Source organism: Talaromyces atroroseus (assembly GCF_001907595.1).
Source record: "Talaromyces atroroseus strain IBT 11181 chromosome Unknown scaffold_2, whole genome shotgun sequence".
Lineage (NCBI taxonomy): Eukaryota > Fungi > Ascomycota > Eurotiomycetes > Eurotiales > Trichocomaceae > Talaromyces > Talaromyces atroroseus.
In genome coordinates, this window is record NW_017971434.1 from 1,140,713 (window position 1) to 1,158,485 (window position 17,773).

At 47.1% G+C, this 17,773-nt stretch overlaps 7 protein-coding genes across 7 annotated transcripts; 2 read left to right on the forward strand and 5 right to left on the reverse strand.

The window, feature by feature from the left end:
• Positions 1-451: 451 nt before the first annotated feature.
• UA08_02530 (hypothetical protein) lies at positions 452-2,776 on the forward strand (the record flags this gene model as incomplete). Its single annotated transcript, XM_020264583.1, has 8 exons — positions 452-466; positions 521-565; positions 630-708; positions 765-1,087; positions 1,180-1,208; positions 1,265-1,786; positions 1,855-2,546; positions 2,619-2,776. 8 exons carry the CDS (start codon positions 452-454, stop codon positions 2,774-2,776), a joined length of 1,863 nt encoding a protein of 620 aa, XP_020122147.1.
• A 604-nt stretch (positions 2,777-3,380) lies between these two features.
• On the reverse strand, positions 3,381-5,595 carry UA08_02531 (Dihydrolipoyl dehydrogenase, mitochondrial; the record flags this gene model as incomplete). The annotated part of the gene is made up of 10 exons (XM_020264584.1): positions 3,381-3,492; positions 3,560-3,660; positions 3,754-3,812; positions 3,872-4,063; positions 4,122-4,377; positions 4,444-4,563; positions 4,613-4,676; positions 4,792-4,983; positions 5,044-5,270; positions 5,386-5,595. 10 exons carry the CDS (start codon positions 5,593-5,595, stop codon positions 3,381-3,383), a joined length of 1,533 nt encoding a protein of 510 aa, XP_020122621.1.
• A 532-nt stretch (positions 5,596-6,127) lies between these two features.
• On the reverse strand, positions 6,128-8,161 carry UA08_02532 (hypothetical protein; the record flags this gene model as incomplete). Its single annotated transcript, XM_020264585.1, has 7 exons — positions 6,128-6,430; positions 6,495-6,821; positions 6,875-6,957; positions 7,024-7,418; positions 7,480-7,562; positions 7,623-7,693; positions 7,765-8,161. The coding sequence occupies 7 exons, from the start codon at positions 8,159-8,161 to the stop codon at positions 6,128-6,130; spliced, it is 1,659 nt and encodes a 552-aa protein (XP_020122620.1).
• Positions 8,162-9,369: 1,208 nt separating this feature from the next.
• UA08_02533 (hypothetical protein) lies at positions 9,370-10,146 on the reverse strand (the record flags this gene model as incomplete). The annotated part of the gene is made up of 1 exon (XM_020264586.1): positions 9,370-10,146. One exon carries the CDS (start codon positions 10,144-10,146, stop codon positions 9,370-9,372), a length of 777 nt encoding a protein of 258 aa, XP_020122619.1.
• A 1,461-nt stretch (positions 10,147-11,607) lies between these two features.
• UA08_02534 (hypothetical protein) lies at positions 11,608-13,161 on the reverse strand (the record flags this gene model as incomplete). Its single annotated transcript, XM_020264587.1, has 3 exons — positions 11,608-11,993; positions 12,042-12,132; positions 12,187-13,161. 3 exons carry the CDS (start codon positions 13,159-13,161, stop codon positions 11,608-11,610), a joined length of 1,452 nt encoding a protein of 483 aa, XP_020122618.1.
• A 699-nt stretch (positions 13,162-13,860) lies between these two features.
• On the forward strand, positions 13,861-15,099 carry UA08_02535 (hypothetical protein; the record flags this gene model as incomplete). Its single annotated transcript, XM_020264588.1, has 3 exons — positions 13,861-14,250; positions 14,307-14,736; positions 14,792-15,099. 3 exons carry the CDS (start codon positions 13,861-13,863, stop codon positions 15,097-15,099), a joined length of 1,128 nt encoding a protein of 375 aa, XP_020122617.1.
• An 845-nt stretch (positions 15,100-15,944) lies between these two features.
• On the reverse strand, positions 15,945-16,592 carry UA08_02536 (hypothetical protein; the record flags this gene model as incomplete). The annotated part of the gene is made up of 1 exon (XM_020264589.1): positions 15,945-16,592. One exon carries the CDS (start codon positions 16,590-16,592, stop codon positions 15,945-15,947), a length of 648 nt encoding a protein of 215 aa, XP_020122616.1.
• Between the last annotated feature and the right edge of the window lie 1,181 nt (positions 16,593-17,773).

The following is a 17,773-nucleotide window of genomic DNA, read 5'->3' on the forward strand; positions in this document are numbered from 1 at the left end:
GTGCCAACGAAGCAAAACCCGGTGGAGAAATCGATACCACACTGATCGAGGCTTATGTAGGCAGAAATATAATCAATAATTCCCTCCTTCGAGAACTGCATGCAAAGGAGCCTGTTTTTGCGCGAGGACACAGGCAGCAGAATAACATCCCAGAAAACCCTCGAAACTCATGGTCCTTTCTAATCTATATATGTGATAGCGCCCATTGTTAGTGTATTTGAATGACTTTCGGCAGCAGCCAATGGAACGCCTCGCGCTGGTAGTCGGTCTCCAACTCTGCAAAGATAAGCTGGCTGGATAGTAAGAAGTCCGAATTCCGACAGTTTTGTTTGGTTGGAGCCGGAGTAGGCTGCTGCGTTTTGGAGCCCCAGGCAGCCATCCACCCCACCACAATCAATCTTATCGATTAACTAGTTTAACTCCCATCCACACAGCAGTGGACGTCGCCGACATGGCTGAACCAGCGGTAATTCAACTCTAAATCAATCGAAGGTGCATCAATGGCGCTGATTCCGTGTAGACATCCATCTGGCACTTGGCAGACCAATGGCTGGCCTGGGACAAGGTAGGATACGTTCTTTTTCCCCGTTCGTCTATTTCCTGCAGCACCTCGCTGACTTGTATCCAAGGCCCCAGAGACATTGGCAGAGATCAATAAGTTGAAGGAAACCAAAAATGAGGCCGAGCTTGAGAAACGCCTTCGGAACCGTCTGTGTTTTTCATTTTGCCCGGTGAAATCTGCATGATAAGTTAACAATATGTAGGGATTCAATTCGGTACCGCCGGTTTGCGAGGCAAAATGCAGGCGGGATTTGCATTTATGAATTGTCTTACTGTCATTCAGGCCTCACAGGGATTGGCGAAATTCGTCCAATCGCGCGATGCACAGCGGGCTATTGAACATGGAGTTGTGATAGGCGCCGATGCACGACACAACTCCCACAGTTTTGCCGTTCTCGTTGCCAATGCAATGCGTGCCCTAGGATTTAAGGTGCACTGGCTTGGGTCTGTGGTGCAGACACCGTTGGTTGCGTGGGCGACGGGGTTTACAGGAGCAGCAGCTGGTGTCATGATTACTGCTAGCCATGTAAGAAACACATCTCCGCAATGACCTGCCTTTATCTTCGATTTCAACTGTTGTATGGTCTTATTGGCATCTCCAACTAACTTCCATCTTAGAATCCGGCTCTGGATAATGGCTACAAAGTGTTGGCGTCCCAAAAGCTGAAAATATAGCTTGCATCTATGCTAACTTGGAGCGTAGATATCTCCGCCAAGGAGTTCAGGTCAACACACCCTGGGATGCAGAAATCTCTCGACATATCAACGAGAATCTGGTACCGTGGGATGGCGCATGGGAAGGTGAGACGGGATTGGAAACATCGACATATACCAGTCGGAATAATGACTGGATTTCTGTCATCGTGAACTACGCCGTAAATTCACCCCTTTCTACTCTCCTGAATGAAAGTTTTTCTGACTCCGTGCAGAAATCGACTGTACCGAACATACTACCGCCTACACCATTCATGTACACACCTCTTCACGGTACTGGTGGTCGATGCCTGCCACGTATATTGCATGAAATTGGTATCGGCCATCAAATGCTCAACGTCGACAGTCAATTCAAAGAAGACCCAAACTTTCCAACCGTTCCGTTCCCCAACCCCGAGGAAGACGGTGCTCTAGATCTTGCTATGGCGGCAGCTGAAGCAAGTGGGCGCACTTTTCTGATTGCGAATGATCCCGATGCTGATCGGTTTGCCGCAGCACAGATTATTCCTGGGTGCATATTTCTAATCCACTACCCTCCACATTCTTCTTTAATACTAATAATCTGATGAATGTGAGCAGACAAAACACCTGGTACAGATTCACTGGCAATCAGATCGGAGTTCTTCTGGCATCTCATATCCTCGAGAATCTCACTTTCCCTTGCCAGCAAAAGGGCTACTACATGCTCAACACCACCGTCTCAACGACAATGCTGTCCAAAATGTGTGCAGCACACGGTGTACATTATCGTGAGACCCTAACTGGATTCAAATGGATGGGTAGTATTGCTAGGGACCTTGAAGAATACGAAGGATATACAGTCCCCTTCGCCTTCGAAGAAGCACTAGGATACATGTTCCCCGGGACAAGATGCTACGACAAAGACGGCTTGACAGCAGCAGCCATCTTCCTGCTCGCTGAAGCCCAATGGCGGACGCAAGGCATGACGCCATATGACAAGTTGCGTGAACTATTCAAAAAATACGGCCATCACGAAACATTCAACAACTATTTCCGCTCCCCGGACCCTCAGACGACTGCCGCGCTCTTTCAGAAGATTCGTACCGCGCGCCGTTGGCAGAAAGGCGAGAAATTCGGCACCAAGTTCACGGTTACGCGCTGGCGTGATATGACTCTGGGTTATGACTCGGATACAGCAGAAAACAAGCCCGAACTACCGGTTGATCAAGGAAGTCACATGTTAACTCTTTGGCTCAATGAGAATATCAAATTTACCTTGAGAGGTTCGGGAACAGAACCCAAAGTTAAATGTAAGACCCATCTATCTCTTTCTCTCTGTTGCATTTCTCTTCACTAACATATGACTCCCCCAAATTAACCAGTCTACATCGAATCTTGGGAAGACAACCAAGAACAAGCCATCAACGCAGTATGCGATGTTTTCCATACCATTCTTTCAGAATGGGTCAAGCCCTTAGCGCCAACAATGACATGCGCAAGCCAGCTTTTTACGTCTTCTTCGCACATGGTCACGCTCTGAAAACCCAAAGCCAAGTCACAAAAAAAAAGGAAGAAAAGGAAAGTTAAATACAGCGTGGATAATGTAGTATAACCGTCACTATAAAGGACAAACTTCTTTCTAACCTTTCTAAATCTCATCTAAATTGTACGAGCTAAAGTAAATATCCTACTACAACTATGTAACCCACCAGTGGCGTGGCCTTTTATGCCTTCTTTCTCTATTCCTACTCTAGCCAATCATATATAAATATCAAGGTCTAAGCGCACCAATCTAATTCACGAACAAAACAAGAAATAACGGAACAGACAAAAGAGATTAGAATTCTACACTGAAAAAGAGAAAATAAAACAAAGGGGGCAAACAGAAGCAAGTCTTCTGTCCCCCTTTGCTAGTAAGTGGCTAGCACAAGTAATACATAGTATAGTATGACAAAGGTTTTTTTTTGTCAAGATATTTCAGGGTCCTTTTTGACTTGTAGGTAATCAATGATGTGGCCTGTTCACATGGCAAGAAGAAGGATTTCTTTTAGGAAAAATATTTGGGTGGTATTGGTTAGTTAGTTTGCATAGAGAAATTTTCTCCCCCAGCCAAGTGGTCTTTGTTTATTGTTCCAAGTCTAGGTTTAGAAGTGGATGGCCTTGGAGTAGGTGGCCATGGCAGCCTCCTTGAAGGCTTCGGCGAGAGTTGGGTGGGCGTGACATGTGCGAGCAACGTCCTCGCTTGAGGCGCCGTATCTGTGGAAGGAGTAGTTTAGTATTGGGATGTTATAAGCAATTCGGTTTGATATAAGGTGCGACTTACTCAATAGCCAGGGTGGCCTCGGCAATCATTTCTCCGGCGTTGGGTCCCAAGATGTGAACACCAAGGATGCGGTCGGTCTCGGCATCGGAAAGGAATTTAACCTAGAGTACTGATGTTAGTTTTTATTCATGGAATTTCTGTGTGTGTGTGTGTGTGTAACAATACTGCTGATTTTGGGTATATGATAAACTTACGATTCCGTCTGTTTCCAAGTTGGTCTTCGCACGGCTGTTGGCGGAGAAGGGGAAGCTTCCTGTGTACAGTTAAAACAAAGATCTGGACGTAAATTCGAAAACCATGTGAATAACTTACCCTTGTTGTACTTGATACCAGCCTTTTTCAGGTCCTCCTCGGTCTGGCCGACCCAAGAGACTTCGGGGTGGGTGTACATAACGCTGGGAATAGCAGCGTAGTTGACATGGCCGTGACCCTTTGTAATGTATTCGATAGCAGCAACGGCCTCCTCTTCGGCCTTGTGGGCAAGCATAGGGCCGAAAGTGACGTCTAACCAGAGTCCCAAATCAGCCACCGTTCAGAAATGACAAATCTCATTGCTACTCACCACCAATGACACGAATGTGAGGAAGCTTGGTGCGGTACTCCTGGTCAATGACCAATCGTCCCTTATCGTCGGCCTCAATACCAATGTTCTCCAATCCTAGTCCGGAGGTGTATGGTCGTCGGCCAATGGCAACGAGAACAACATCCGCATCCAATTTCTGTTCCTTACCACCCTTGGCAGCCTCAACATTGAGAGCAATGGTCGAAGCACTGGTATCGCCGCTGGTGACCTTGGTGTTGGTCAAGAACTTGATGCCCTAATCACGTGATACTCGCGTTAGAATCTTGCGACAAGGCATTCAAAAGGGAATAATAAAACATACCTGCTTAGCGAGAATCTTCTGGGTAGCCTTGGAAATTTCAGCGTCCATTCCGGGGCCACCGATTTGGCCCAAGAACTCAACGACGGTGACTTCAGCACCCAACCTGCTCCAGACCGAAGCCTATCATCGTCAGTATAGATTGACGGCAAGGGAGAATGAGGATATTCACCATTTCCAGACCAATAATACCTCCACCAATAACAACCATCTTCTTGGGAACTTGCTTGAGAGACCTTTGCAGAGAAAGCGTGTTAGCCAAACCATGACCAAACGACTCAGAACACGCAACCAAAGAGAAAAAGAAGCTAATAGGGTAAATCTCGACTTGAAATAATTGGAAAGACTCACAAAGCGCCAGTGCTGGTGATTATTCTCTCCTCGTCGATCGTCAGACCGGGGAATGGTGTTGACTCGCTACCGGTAGCGATGATGATGTTCTTACCGCGCAGAGTGCGCTCGCCGCCGTCGATCAGGTTGACCTTGACTTCATTTTCGTTGACGAAGCTACCAGTACCCTTAACGTAGTCCACACCGTTCTTCCTATTTATAATCGGTCAGGTCTGTTCCGAAGACTAGTATAATCGTGAAAAGAAGACACACTTGAGCAAGTACTCAACACCCTTTGTAAGACCCTCAACCGAAGTATCCTTGGCTTTCAACATTTGGTCAAGGTTCAATTTCACTTCTCCGACCTCGATACCGCGCTTTTTTGTGTCGTGGAGGATCTGGTGATATAGGTGGGAGTTGTTGAGAAGGGATTTTGAAGGAATGCAGCCGACGTTCAAGCAGGTACCACCGAGAGTTCCACGCTTTTCAATGCAAGCAGTCTGAATTGATTCCATCACAAGGTTAGCGTTTTCCATCAAGTACACTGATATATAAAAAAAAAAGAAAAATAAAAAGACTTCCGCGTGCTCCCAGAATATCGCTCAAGAATCTCACCTTCAGACCCTCTTGTCCAGCCTTGATAGCGGCAACATATCCAGCAACACCACCTCCAATAATGACAAGGTCATGATCATCCGACTGAGAGGCGTATCCTCGTCGACCGAAAAGACTCAGCGAAGGGGCAGGGACGATGGGCGAAGGAACGACGACCTGAGGTCTCGCAGTACGGAGAGCGCTCCGCGCAGGAAGCATTGAGCGGAACATGGCGCGAATGTGAAGAGAAAAACCAATCAAACGAATCAAGCAGGAAGATATGACCCAAGCTCAAGATTGGGCGGGAGAAGAGGGGGGGGGGAGAGATAATGAAGCGTAGGATATGAAGTCGTTGTGTTTTGCGGTTGAATGTGCAACGTCAATTATCAACGATGTCGATGCAAAGCTATGCGTTTTGTCAGGTACTGTAAAATGCGTATTTTAAGTGCCACAGAGCCAATCATAGGGCGTCTCTTGCCTGTTACGGATTACCACTTGGAACACCGCATCTAATCGGGCCGATGCTACGGAATCCACCGGGAGAACGGCTAACTGGACGACTTCCTTTTATCTTGAAGGACCTTTATGAATATAAATATGCCATCCCCTTGTTTATGAGTCACCGATCAGTAACCACAAGGGCATTTTTGATTACTCATAACATCTTCTGAAATCTAACCAGCGCCCAGTCATTCAACTCGGACATCCTTAGTCATACATCAAAGTCATGAGGCTTTCTGCAGTCCTACATCTCATTGGACATTTATGAATCCGAAGAGTTCTCTTCGTGCAAAGCCTTGACCGCCTCTGGGTCAGTCAGGCTCTGCTTGCGGCTGGAACTTGGAATAAAGTCTGGGTTTTCTTCCTTGAGACGAGCAAACGTGCGTTCAGCATCCCAATTCCAAGGCGTGTCCGCCGCGAAAAGTAGGTCCATATCTTCCAGCGTGCGTTGATTACTCTCGGGATACAGGGCCCAAACCATGGGGATGGTTATGATGTTGCAAACTGCAAAGATGTAGAAAGTTTTTTCCCCAATGGAGTTGAACATGATAGGACAAACAAGCATCTGATGAGTTGTCAGTCGTCGTCTAACTATATCATTTAACGAAGAATAGAGGAGCTTATCGTACCAGCCAGCCATTGCCAATACTCCATCCCACAACGCCCCAGGCATTCCCACGAGCTCGCACTGCCAGTGGGAAGATCTCGGCCGGATAGAGCCAAGGCACTGTCAGCCAGGTCGCACCAAATGCCGCGGTAAATACAAATATCATGGAGGCTGCAGCTGCTCCATATTGCGATGCTTTGGCTGCGTCTGCTGCCGCCGATGCGTTAATGGCAAGTCGAGAAAACCCGCCTGCTAGGAACATGGTAATGGCTTGCACGATAGAACCCCAATAAAGCGTCCATCTCCGGCCGATACGATCCAATGTGAACACGCAGACTAGAGTGCTGAGCTGTCAAAGTGTGAGAATGTTAAGCCATAATACCAGGAATGGCTTGACCTTACCGTATATAAGGTGTCGTTCAAACCACTTATCCATCCACTCTTTTCCGAATTATAGCCAGCAATCGAAAAAATAGTCGGCGCATCTGTTGCATCAATTAACATTAAACACTCTTAAGAGGGCCTCGGTAGGGTAAGGAGGCACAACATACAAACCGTGACTCCAGCAATACCAGTCCATTCTTGCATAATCTGCAGCCAAACAACTAGTTGCACTCGGCGCCCAAGATGCAATTTTCCGGACTTGTAGCCAAACAGCATTGCTAGATATGAATGGTCATGTGTGATTGATTTCTCCAATTCGGCAATATTCAAGATATCGCGGAATTCCGAATCTGCTCTGGCGCGATCTTCGGGTGAATCATTGCCACGCAAACGACTGAGGATGTAGCGCGCTTCATCTTCCCTTCCAACTTTGACGAGCCAGCGAGGTGATTCTGGGAAGAACCATATTATAGCAAGCAAGATTATGAGGAATATAATTTGAATGGCTACAGGGAGGCGCCATCTAATGGCAGACTTTCCTCCGTCAATGAATGATAAACCACTGCCAGGACATTGTTGCTTAGAAATGAAGTCCTTTTCCTCGGCAGACCATGGAGACTTACAATTCAATCCAGTATGCAAGTGCCACACCAAAAATATTCAAGGTGAACTCAATAGCAATAAACTGTCCGCGAGATGTGTGTTCCTATATTCTACGTCAGATATTGGTTCAGGACAGATAGGAGAGGAATGGACGATCACATACACTTGTCTCTGTTGCCCACACCGGGATAATTGCATTGAGAATACCAGTTCCAAATCCATTAATTGTTCGAGCTGGCGATGCATATGTTTTCTTCAGTGGATGTCGTTACATGAAAAAATACACCAGAATGCCCCATACTAACCGCATATCATCCAATCATGATTCTGAGCAGATGTTTGCAAACACGCCCCAATAATCCCCCATATAGTCCCTAGAGCAATAGTCCTGATACGGCCGATTCGGTCCCCTACCCACCCTCCAAAGAATGCACCGAAAAGCGTGCCTAGGTAGTAAACCGCTACAATACCACCTTGCAAAAGACTGTTGGTGACAACTGGCGTCAGAGTCCCGTCGACGTACTCCGTGTAGCCAAAGCCCATAAGATCGATGTAGTCCTTGGAGGTGTTGACACCGCCCATAAGGCCCTGGTCATAGCCGAACATGAGAATTGAGAGCGCTGCCGCACAATTGATAGCAATGAGAAGCTGGCGCTTCTCGAGCGTGTGGACAACGTTCCAAGAACTGATCTTGTCGCTCATGTTGCCGAAGTCGCGACAATGGGTTTTGGTGATGCGGTTTGAAGGGTTGCATGCATGAAAATTTTGTATGATACAAGAAAGACGACTTTTCTGCACGTAGATAGGTAGAAGCCTACATACTATATAAGCGTATTACTCAGGCCCAGGTATGCAGTCACCCTAGCTGCTTTAGAATACAAGATATGTGAGCGATTCTGCACGGGCGATTCGCCGTGAGACCTTTCCGGTTTACAACAGGAAAGGCCAAGCACTAATAGCATTGGGTAGCCTTGCGATCTGCCTGGGTGCCGCCACTTGTATCGAGGATTGCCTCCTCGTTGCCTAGGCGTTATTGGTCTGCCTTTTCTTTGCCTATAACAATCCCCACCAGATGGTAGCACCGAGCAATGTATGTCCTAGGGTGATCAAAAAGCAGCAACCAATCGTAGGAGTGATATGCAACCGGCCGACGACTATTTCCGGATGTGGTATTGAAGTAGTATTTGCTAAAAATGCAACACGAGTCTACCTGAGCATGGTCCGGACATATCCCCGACTTGAAAAGTTGACGTTGACTCTCTGGGGTTTCTCCACGGGGTATAAGCATGGGGTAAACGGTTAAATAAGAACCACTAACCTCGAATAGAAATTTTAACCACTTTTCTCTACACGACAAGAAAGATGCAAAGGTGAGGAGAGTCGCTAAAACATGGCTAAGTGGGGGAATGCAAAAGACTTGATAGTCTCAATTCGGCAATTCTAACCCCGTGGCTCGACTTTCTTTGTTATCTTTCCAAGTGCACGATGCCAGCGTCATTAGGCGTTGTCTGCCAAGGGCAGAAATATACAAAAATCTCGGAGTTGCGCCGAAAGCGTCAGCCACTGCCGGAAGAGGGAAGCACAGGATACTATATTTACCATAACCTATACGCATTGCTCCCAGGACGTAAAAAGGAACGTTGTTGGGTCGATCAGGTGTAACACGGAGTGGCATTAAGGTAAATAACGAGAAGTAATTGGCATGCCAATTACGGTGGTTGCACGATATATAAGCTTGCGCATGTGTGCCTGAGGCCTTCAACTCTCACTAAGGCGTCAACAATCTCTGTGGCTGCCTTATCATAAAAGTTACAAACACTCAAGGAACCCAAATACAGAAAGATCTCTATTTGTTTAAAAGCAGCTAGAAAGCCTCTGACATATTTTAAGTATCCATCTCACTGAAAGGATCAGATACTCAATCCTTGCTTCCGTATGTCCTCAAGCACCAACCTCACCCCCGTCCGAAACTCGATCGCGAGATGCTCAGCATGCTCGTCAAAGAAGACCTGCGGCGCCTTCGCAGGGAATATAAGACGCAGCCTCAAATCGCATCCATCGTCGTTATTTCTAAACTCGTGCAATATGTAAAACGCGGGTGTCCCATCCATCAATTTGCAGATAGTCGGCTTTTTGAAAGAGTATGACGGGTCACCATAAGCCATCACAAACTCCGGGACATCATTGGGGGTTGTCGCGACTATACGAAGACGCGCCATGTGTTCCCCAATCACTTCCACGATCCCTTCCTCGCCGTTCATGTGTGGAGGAACAGTGTAATGCTCCGGGTGCATTGGCAAGAGCTTCGAGCGGTGCATTTCATCATGTTTCATTTCGAGCCAGCGCTGACGCGTGGACGTGATATCTCCGACTTTTAGTCCTGGGACATGCATGTCGGTGCGACATTCACGCCATTGGCCATCGGACGCATCGAGTAACGATCGATAGTAGGCATCGCCTTGTTCGCACTGAGCTTGCACGAGATCCAGCATGGGCTGCCCAAAGAGTAGATTCTTGATGTTGGCTAGAGCACGGCGAGATGCCCGCAACTCCCAGAGATTTACATCCGTATCGTTGTACAGCTTGTCATTGATGCGGTACTGGATTTCAGGTTGTAGGCTGGGATCGTCATTGACGTTGCGAAAGCGAATAGCTGTCGGAGGCGCAATATTTGAGTTTCCGCACATTTTGCCTTTCAAGATTTGTCTGTGAGGTATTTCCTTGCCTCTGGTCAGGTCATTCCAAAGCAGAACCTGGCAACTTATAGCCTTTATCAGTGAACCCGTGTAGAATCCGTTCAAAATCCGCCGGTCATTGAGACCAACCTACATATATCCCCTGTGGGTCTTTGCTATGTCCTGCTTCCATAAAAGAGTTCATTGGATATATATCCAATTGGTTCGTTCTAGTGGGACCCAAGAGAGTTGAATGTTGACTCCGCCATGGCTGCGAACATGGCGGATTTTGACTCAAACGCCGCAAAATCCGCATATCGTCCTTCCATGGGCTTTCCCCCTTACATGTTTGTATTTCTCTAGGTACTAAACCCATATCATTATCATATCCTCACGAACCCAACGTTATTTCGGGGCCTTTGTACGAAGAATTGCCAAACAGCTATGCCCCTCTTCGCAATTAAAAATACATATCTTTGCCAATTCGGCTGAAAACGAACAGCCAGCTTAGGTCCTAGCAAGCCTCCTCTAACCAGTGCTTCAGAGGCCTTTTTCTTCTTTGTGCTGTCAATGAAGGTATATTCTGTATTCAAAACAATGTCTTTTGTCTTGCGCTTGAAATCGTAGGCCAGCAGGGCGATTGTAGGATAAACATTATACCAACAAGCAGAAATAAGACCATCACAAACGTCATGACGATTAAGTTCTGGATAATCATTCAAATAGTGCGGTACGTTAACTTAGTTGATTGGTTAAATAAAAAAAAATAAACTAAGTAAGTCGGATTGGTTTGACTTTGCATGAGTTGAGTCTATTAATAGCATTGAGAGTGCGCTTTTTGATGTTGAAGCGACTGTCAGCACTTTGGAAAGCAATGAAATGCAGAATTTGGCGGCCATTACCGATGAAGGTGACGCTGGTATGATTGGAACTAATTGTGACCTTGCATTACGTCTATCATTTATCTGACAACAAGTCAAACTTAAACAAGCATCCTCAGCAGAGTATCCATTGCCACAACTCGCCGGAGAAGTACTTACTCTGCCCAATACACTTACGTCTCCCATGGTCGCTTGACAAACGCCCGTATGGTGGTCATTAGCTACGAGATTTGCTTCGAGGGGGTTTATTGGAGCCAATATAATAATCGCATCTAGAGCAATTGATGAGTCCACTGCTTGGGCATGGCTAGTCTCCGTCTTTGCCGTCAGGGACTATTTTTTTTTGATATGAACAATTCTAGAGACATTTTGATGTAATGAGGTGGATATCTAATTTATTTTCTTTTGGTTGGTTGGGAACAGCTTGTGCTTGGTTTTTGCTACGTCGCTACGTCGCCCTCAGAATGTTAAAGTTACGTTTTCTCGTGAAGCTCCTTTGAAAATTTGAAATTACCCTCACTCCAGTATATCTCGTAACTCCTTTTCTTTCTCAGTTCTACACTGAAAAAAAAAAAGACTTTCATCTAGCCTTTCACGCTTCCCTATCATCTTCAGCAGCAGCAACCCTTCTATCATTTCTCCAGACAAGCACCCACGAGGCCAATATTGCCAGAATAGCAACAATCAAAAACACCAAACAAATCACATACGACACGCGGTACGTCGGTCCAAATACGGTACTGTATACGTGTGGCCCTACAATACCACTAAACTGCGCCATCGCATTGGTGAATCCGATTCCGATACCTGCGGCAATCGTGCCCTCGAGAGCTCGGATTCGTTCTGGCCAGATGACTGGGTAGGCGGAGCCAGCACAGGCGGTGGCGACTATTAGGGCAAGATATTTGACGACGGAGTTGGGGACGGTGATGAGGATAATGTAGCAGATTATGGTTGTGCCCTCGACTGAGAGACGGACTGTTAGATAGAGATATTGTGTATGTTATCGGAAGAGTATATACGTACTAGCGACTGCCGTGGTCCATGGCCTGATCCATTTCCGGTGGATCATGTATCCGACGGTGTTAAGAAAGATGAAGCATGCTACATATGGCGGCTGTCAAGGTTAGTTATCACGGTGCCGACATAAAACAGCGGGTTTTTGTCTTACTATGTTCATCAGCTGAGAATTCGCCGTGCTCGTGAAGCCCAGCTCATACACCACCGTTGGTAACGCATACTGTATACCAAATCCTCCAATTCCATGCGCAATCCAGTAGATGGCAAAGGTATACACTGTGGGGGTGTTAATCATACTCTTCAAGGCATCCATATCCCAATGTTTGTTGTCCTTTCCCGATGGTGCAGCGATGCCAGACAAACGATCCGTGGCGAAAGCGCGCTCCTCCTTGGTCAACATCTTGGCCGACTCCGGATAGTCAGGTAGCCAAAACAAAGCAACAAAGGCGAGAACCAACGCAGGAAGGCCTTCGAGAATGAAAAGCCACCGCCAGCCTGCAAGATGGCCGATTCCGTCCATGAAACTAATCGCATATGCCAACAGTCCGCTCAGGGCGCTCGACACCTGGCCAAGGGAGTAGAACAGAGCAATGCGCCACGGCATCTCGGCCGGCTTGTACCAAAATGCCATGTGGTACAAGACTGAAGGGTAGAAGCCGGCTTCAGCCATCCCGATGGCAAACCGGACGCACATGAGACCCTTGAAATCCTGGGCAGCGCCGACGCAACAGGCACATACGCCCCATGAGAAAATCAAGACGAACATCCATATCGACGGACGGAATTTTTTGAGGAGTATTGTGTTTGTCGGCTCAAATATCATGTAGCTATACGAGAAGATAGACAGACTCCATGCCCATTGTGACGGGCTCAGGTTGAGCTCCTTTTTGATTCCGGTGCCGTGTTCGAGATTGATAATGGCCGCGTTGGAGTAGTTTCCAGAATCAATAACGCGGAAGATATATACTAGGGAGTAGAAACCGACAAGCCAGAAATCAGCTTTTCCCAGAATTCTCTTCTCTAGCTCGGCATTGAAATGGGCCGCTGTTTCGACCCGAGACTCGTCGCTGGAGGGTGACGGGGATATCGGCGAGGCTGTTGTCTTGCTTGCATCTTTGGATGCCATTTTTCTTTATCTTTATCTGCTATCTGAAAATTGGCGCTAATTGATGGATAACGGAAGAAACACGCTTGTTCATATACTGTTTGTGAATCTCAGCACGATTACGTTCAGCTACTTCATTACAGCCCGCCATGGTCAAGAAAAACCAGACACTTACGTGGTCGCCCTGGTTGATGCCATGATAAGTTGAATCACGACATTGAGCGATATTTGTATAATAAAGGCAAGCCACCGGAGGGATTCGTACTCTTTGCGAGATATCAGGATAGGAGTTGGTACGGGCATGAATAATGGCAGCGGACAATTTTGCACAAGGTATTCAGCTTTAAATCATCCGCAAAATATCCGCATCGGACGTTTTTCGTGGACTAATAAGAATGATCAGACCTGCGATGCTCCAAGACAGGAAATGTTGAAGCTGTCTCAAGCAATATGATACGCGCTGCATCACGCAATCGCCAGCACGCATGATCATTCCGCGGTTTTAGGGCCCAGCACGACAGCGTTCTGTATTTTATTCGCGTTTATCAATGCTTAGGAAACAGTGCGGGGTTCCTCGTGCAGATTAGGGTTGCTTTTTTGGTCCGGGCTAGGGGCTGCATATAAAGTGCCATGCTCTTGTGCCCATCGATTGCTCCACTACGTATCTAGCAGAGAAAGAAGCTTTGCATACATCTGAAAATAATACTGAATTAAACCATAATGGCTCCATCAGCAATTGAGCCTATTGCCCCGGAGACTGCTAAAGTCCCTATCAAGCCTTGGACTCGCCCAGCCCCGACAACAGCTGAACTCGACTGGGCGCCTCTCGTCGAGATCGATCTGTCGCGGTTTGACGAGCCAGGTGGTAAAGAGGAGCTAGCTCGGCAGCTCTATGACGCCGTCACACGCGTTGGTTTCTGGGTTGTTGTTGGCCATGGAATTGACGATGACCGTGTGCTGCGTCAGTTCAGTTTCGGAAACTCTTTCTTCAAGGAGCCAGTGGAAGAGAAACGGCGTTTTCCATGCAACTTTGCCGATGGCGAATATTTTGGATATCGTGAGAACTCGAGATGGATTGGTGACACAGGCGTGAAGGAGAATATCGAGATGGTTTGTCGATAACAACAGCTTTGAGCAATAGCAATAGTTTGCTAATAATCGAGCAGCTGAATATTCCCAAAGCAATCCCGGCCTGGGACAATGTTCCCCGCCACAGCATCGTGCAACAGAACTACGCCGAGATTGCCAGTTTCCACCGTGACCTGTTTGATAAAGTGGCTCGCAAGCTCTTTGTCCTCATGTCAATCATCCTCGAATTGCCAGAGGACTTCCTCGCCAAGGCTCATGACTATGAAGAGACATCCGATGATCACCTGCGGTATATGATCTACAACCGACGAACCCAGGAGGAATGGGACCGCGCACAGGCATATTCTAAAGGCGGCCACACGGACTTTGGAAGTCTCACATTGCTCTTCTCACAGAATGTGGCCGGCCTACAGATCCGCACACCTGAGGGCCAGTGGAAATGGGTGAAGCCTGTCGAGGGAGGAATTACGTGCAATATCGCCGATACCTTGACCTTCCTCACCAACGGTATATCGTCCCAATATTTACTAGCGGAGAGATAAGAAGCTGACCAGTATTGTAGGGTTTTTGAAGTCCACAATCCACCGCGTTGTCACACCGCCACCTGACCAGCTTGACATTTCCCGTTTGGGACTTCTCTATTTCGTTCGACCAGGAGATAACACTGCTATGAAGACTGTTCCTTCGCCCTTGCTTGATAGATTGGGTCTCTTGAGCGACGAGGATAAGAACTCTGATAAGCCGGTCCCTTCTGGCACCGAGTATGTCCGCGCACGTGTTAGGGATGTGCACTACAAGACCGTGTTGGATAAGCGCGAGGGCACGTCCTTTGAGTTTAAGGGTCTCAAAGTGCAGAATTATTTTGACTAAGCAATGTACGTCAGCGTTTCACGTAGACGTCTTGTCAGGATTTCCCTTTGGTCAGGGACATTGTAAGGAAGTAGAGCCACAGTAAATGAGGCGCAGTCTATAGGAATACCTGTCTCTATGTCTTAGAGAGAAGCAGACATCGGATAGGGCTAGGGTTAGGGCTGGAGTATCATCTATGACGTTGACCGACACGCCTTCCTATTACGGAAACAGAACACATTCCTATTAAGGTAATATTACAGACCCGCAGTACTATTTTAAGATCAATGAAATAAAATAACTAGTAGCTATGCAGTAAACAGGTTTTATCGTATAATCCACTTCCAGCTAGCTTGATGCTCATCCTATCAAAGTGACCGCGGATTATGACCATTGTACTTCCCAATCTCCGAGAATCTAACAATAATAGGACCCAGATTTATTCTCGAAGGGGTACTCAGACTCTTAATTGTCAAAATTCACCACTACATCAAGAAAACGTCGGTTGTAGGGCAATCCCTGATTACCCTTCAATCTGACACATTACTGCTTAGAACATGTTACCCACCAGTTTCCTAATGGTAATTGGCAACGCCCATTTTCTGCTATGGAGGTAAGGCACCACGCATCTTTGACTCGAATATCTTGGGCTCTGGAAGAGTTTCATAGGCGTCAAGAGAGCGTCCATCCGAGCAAGCACTTCTGGGCTCTTCGTTTAGCTTAGAATTGCTTCTCGATAGACGCCAATTCAAAACGCCAGAGCCCGGAAACCTACCATTGCCTTTTTGGGGTTGCACCGGCAGTTCGTTTATCACGTTTAATAAGTTATCAAACTCAAGAGCCAACTCATCATTCAAGTCGGGACGCTACATCAGGCAACTGCGGAAATCTCCAAGCGTATACTGTTTATCATAATGCCTCTTGAAATGATCTGAGGCTGCCAGGATCTGGAGTGTTCTGCAATCCGCATAAAGCGCCGCAACTTGTAGAAGATTTGGACCTGTCAATCGGGGGCAGACTGAGTACTCATGCCATCGGTCGAGGAACAGACTGAGAACATTATGGCAGTTATAAGTAATGGCAGTAGTCAAAGGGGTCGATCCATCGGTTGATACGGAATTGATGTCCGCTCCGTATTCCAACAAGAGCATGGCAAAGCTGGCATTGTCTTTTCTAGCTGCGTGGGCTAGTGCTGTTCTCCCATCATTACCACTAGAGTTGACATCCGCACCAAAGTCAAGCAGACTTTTGAGAAGCAGAATATCGGTGGCGTTCCGTGCGGCAACGTTGAGTGGACTGCCCTTTCTCGCGCCACTAGAATGGCGAATATCCGTATGTGCACCAGCTTCGAGAAGTAAACGAACCGCAACAGAGTAACCCTGAGCAGCAGCGTTTGACAAAGGACCAGACAATTGGACATCGATGATATTAGGATCTGCGCCATGACTTAGAAGCGTCACAATACTTCGCGTGTCTCCTCGGGCAGCCGCCCAAGCCAGCGGAGTCCGGCCCATGTCGTCGACAGCATTGATTTCTTTCCAGTTTGGCGAATCCCTTCTTCGAGACTCATCGATGATAAGCCCAAAACAATCTTGTGCGTTTTGGTGAATCTAGCCTCATCGATGAAATCATCGAGATAGCCATCTTTGGCGACCGCGCGGAGAGCACACATAGCGGTGCTGGAAAGACCCCCTTCTAACATAAAATGGCAGGCTTTGTCCCTTGGGCTGTTGTCACTGAGCGCAATTGGTCTGTAGTCGGCGTCCGTTCCAGCGTGAATGAGGAATACGCATGTCTCGTACTGCTTTGCGTAAAGCGCCCATCGCAAGATTGAATAGCTACGGGTTGTGCTGACGTCGCGAGGGGAGGCAATGCCTTTGCTGAAAAGGTATTTCAGGCCATCGATATTTCCACTAAGAGCAAAGCCGACACACTGTGCTGTGTCTGGTATACGTCGTATTGTATCAAGCTGTAGTATTGGCCCAGTATTCGATATGTGAAGTCGAACGATTGTAGAAAAAAGGAATCTCATGGGAAACCAATATTCCAGACTAACTTGACTAGTTTTTTCTTTGAGACAAGATCCCTGATTGCACCCTTTATTGAGGAAAGGAAGCCCCGAAAAATTCACAAAGAGCTGACCAAGAACATGGTTCAATATTGAAGGAGTTGTCACCTTCCGCGACACCTGACAAGCGCAGGGGCAACCTGGCCGACACTTCCTGGAAAATGGAGTCACGCGAAATCCTATACTTTCTAATGGTCTTATGTTCGTATGTTCCTCGCTCGTTTGATGAGGCGGCAGATGTCTGTGGGCAGATGTCATATTGTATGAGGAGCTAACTTGTTCTAGCTGGCGCTCTTGAACCCGACTTGATTGATTTTGCAACATTTCCTCGACATGAGCAATGCGACGATTGACAGCAGCAAGGCCGCTCACAAATTGGTCTCTCAGATATGTTTCCTGTTGGGATGAAGCGACAGTAACGGTCGAAATGGACTCGACATCCAAATAGGGTCTTGTCATATCCCGTATTAGAGAAGCACAGCTCAAGGAATCTTGGTACGTACTAAACTGAAACACCCAGCATGATATTCAAAATTAGCTTTCAAAGCTCTAATAATCTCTTGAAGGCCTTGAAGTCTGCTTTGTTCTTTCCGCCACGCACGTACTCTAATGACTAGGATTTTTGAT